Source organism: Primulina eburnea, chromosome 3 (genome assembly GCF_022965805.1).
Source record: "Primulina eburnea isolate SZY01 chromosome 3, ASM2296580v1, whole genome shotgun sequence".
NCBI lineage: Eukaryota > Viridiplantae > Streptophyta > Magnoliopsida > Lamiales > Gesneriaceae > Primulina > Primulina eburnea.
In genome coordinates this window covers 40,267,268-40,269,956 of record NC_133103.1, presented here as the reverse complement: position 1 = coordinate 40,269,956, position 2,689 = coordinate 40,267,268, and the positions used below count along the sequence as shown (strand labels likewise).

At 37.8% G+C, this 2,689-nt stretch overlaps 1 protein-coding gene across 1 annotated transcript; it reads left to right on the top strand.

Annotated features, from left to right (window-relative positions):
- The first annotated feature begins 202 nt into the window (after window positions 1–202).
- LOC140827589 (probable RNA-binding protein ARP1) lies at window positions 203–2,182 on the top strand. Its single transcript, XM_073190316.1, has 3 exons — window positions 203–844; window positions 1,137–1,260; window positions 2,049–2,182. Exons 1-3 carry the CDS (start codon window positions 626–628, stop codon window positions 2,180–2,182), a joined length of 477 nt encoding a protein of 158 aa, XP_073046417.1. The 5' UTR covers window positions 203–625.
- Window positions 2,183–2,689: the final 507 nt, after the last annotated feature.

Here is a 2,689-nt window from a genome sequence, read left to right as displayed (position 1 = left end):
TAATAATAAAGGTGGGAGTAGGTCTCACATAAATCTTTATTTATGAGACTGCACATTCACAACAAAAAACAATATTTTTAAGATAAAAAGTAATATTTTTTTATGAATAACTTATAAAATATTCGTCTAAAAAAATTATCTGTGATATCGTCTCACGTAAATTTTTATTTAGAATTGGCCAGTTGGTCGATAACATGTTCTCTAGATTTTCCCACAGCGGATCACAACCCATTTTTCTTTGGGTTTTGACCGGCTATTTCCATCCAGCTTCAATTTTAGGGTTGTCTGTCCCTGTTTTTCTTTTGATCTTCTTGTTCGTTTGATCCATTACCATTTCTTGTAACTTCAAGTTCAACCTAAATCCCGTGTCAGCCAGCCCTTCTGTTCTAAATTTTTTGTTAATCAAGAAACTGTTTTTCTAAAAAAATATACGCTTTTTCAATCAGTTATTTGGGTTTTTCTTGGGTTTCCCTGTTGAAATGGCGCTTTAGCGTCATTTGAATTGCTGGCTTCCTCTCTGTTGTGTTGATAATTGACTATAACCTATTTTTTTTTCCTTGCTGCTCTCTATTCCGAACGAACGGGAAAAAAGCCAATTTGAGTGTATTGGTTTATATAAGTGAGTATGGCATTTCGGCAGCAGGCAGCTAAAACGGGCCCTGGTGGATTTCGGTATATGAATTCTCCGTTTGGTGACACCACTTTTACTAAGGTCTTTGTTGGGGGGCTTGCTTGGGAGACTCAGAGCGAGACCATGGGACGATATTTCGAACAATTCGGGGAGATTCTTGAGGCTGTTGTCATCAAAGATAACAACAACGGTCGATCGAAAGGCTACGGTTTTGTGAGTTCTTGGTGCTGATTCAGAAATACTATGACTTTTTGTTGGTTTTATATTTGTATTGGTTTGCTTTGTATGTGCTGGAGTTGTGGAAGTTTGCATTTTGGTTAATGTGCTTTCCATATTAAATATCCAACGTAATTAAATTTCGTGTACAATTTGCTGCAGTTCCGAATTCTTGCTTTTGTAACTTTGATTATCTAATGAGGTCGTTGTTATTAATTTCTTTCGCCAGAAAGGGAAAATTGGATGATCTAGTGACCATATTTTAAAATGGTGTTGTATGGAGGTTTAGGTGACTTTCCGGGAACCTGAGTCAGCTAGACGAGCATGTGCTGATCCAACTCCAATTATTGATGGCAGGCGAGCAAATTGTAATTTAGCTTCACTTGGGAGGCCTAGGCCAGCAGTTCCTTCTGGTAATGTACCTCAATTACTGTGCCCATCATGTTGGATATGGGAACGTCCTGTAGAGTTTCCAGTTTGGGCTCTTATTTGACAGTGTTAAACTGATTGTGAAAGATATTAAACTTCACTTGCTGGCTTAACATCAATGGTGTTTCTGGTACTTCTTGAGCAGTTTGACTCCAAAATGTTGGTGGTGGACTACATGTCCCCATTTTCCAATTTAAAATATAATGTACTATTCCAGATTTGATATCTTCGAACTCATGCATAAGTTTTCAGTCCCATACTGCTGCTACGCATGGACCTGGTCCAAATTTTTTAAAGCGTGCCTGGGAGAAGATAGCACTGGTATAATGATAATTACTGTTGTGAGAAAAACTTTAATCAGCTACCTTCTATGTTTAAATGAGCCATTCTCTTTATAGTTCGAATACCTTTAATCCTATGAGTTCCACATTATTTTGAAATTTATGTTTTTATCATTAAGTATGTTCTTATAAATATGATTTAAACTAATGACTGGACATTCTCTGAAAATATGGGGTAGTACACGAAATTCCATGCATCATACATGAGTCCTTTATTGGATTCTTTGAGCATGCTAGTGGAATGAACCCTAATTTTTGGAGGACCGACTCTTGTTAATCCAGATCGAATAAATTGGAAAGGTAAGGAAATTTTTTTGCTGAATCAATCCTCACTTCAAAACAAGTATACCTTGACTGTAACCTTGAACATAGGTAGTCTAAAATCTCAACGCACACCATAATTTATTTTTTTCTGCATTTGTTCTTCATAGGACGTTTAAGATCTCCATCACCTTATCCTGGAGGTCTGCCTGCTGCTAGGAGTCCTTACATGGGAAATTTTGGCTACCAGCAACCTGTCCCTTACATTGCTCAACAAGGCTTGGTGTATTCTCCATATGGGTGAGATATTGTCGGCGCCTGCGCTAGCGCTGTGCGCGCACGCTTCCCACGCCTGTGCGCACGCTGTGCGCTGCCGTGCGCGGCCCTGCGCGCACGGACTGCCCGGACAGTTCCGGGCAGATTAATTTTTTTTTTATTTTTTTTTTCGAAAATCTGGAAAAATAAATTTTCGTGGTGCTAAATTTTCTGAAAAATTTTCTTGTGTGGTTAGAAATAAATTATTCAATATAATTTAAATCATATGATTCAGAAAACCTGGCTCTGTTACCACTGTTGGATCTGGTTTTCTACACGCCCAAACGCAGCGGAAGATTTAAAATTTTTATTTTATTTTGAAAAACAAAATAATATTGCTTTGGACGTTCGTATGATTTAACAAAACATTCATAGGATGTTTAGAAATTTATACCTTTGGTGATTAAATCACGAGGCTCCAACTATTCCGGGGTTAGCGGAGATAGCTCTTGATGAATCCCTACGAACTTTCTTCAAGAAATCCTCCTATCAAGTC

What these genes read in the sequence shown, in the direction of transcription:
- LOC140827589 (XM_073190316.1), top strand. Translation starts at nt 626, where the DNA reads ATGGCATTTCGGCAGCAGGCAGCTAAAACGGGCCCTGGTGGATTTCGG. An exon ending in GATCGAAAGGCTACGGTTTT is followed by an intron (nt 845 to 1,136) that starts GTGAGTTCTTGG and finishes ATGGAGGTTTAG; the next exon opens with GTGACTTTCCGGGAACCTGA. An exon ending in TAGGCCAGCAGTTCCTTCTG is followed by an intron (nt 1,261 to 2,048) that starts GTAATGTACCTC and finishes TGTTCTTCATAG; the next exon opens with GACGTTTAAGATCTCCATCA.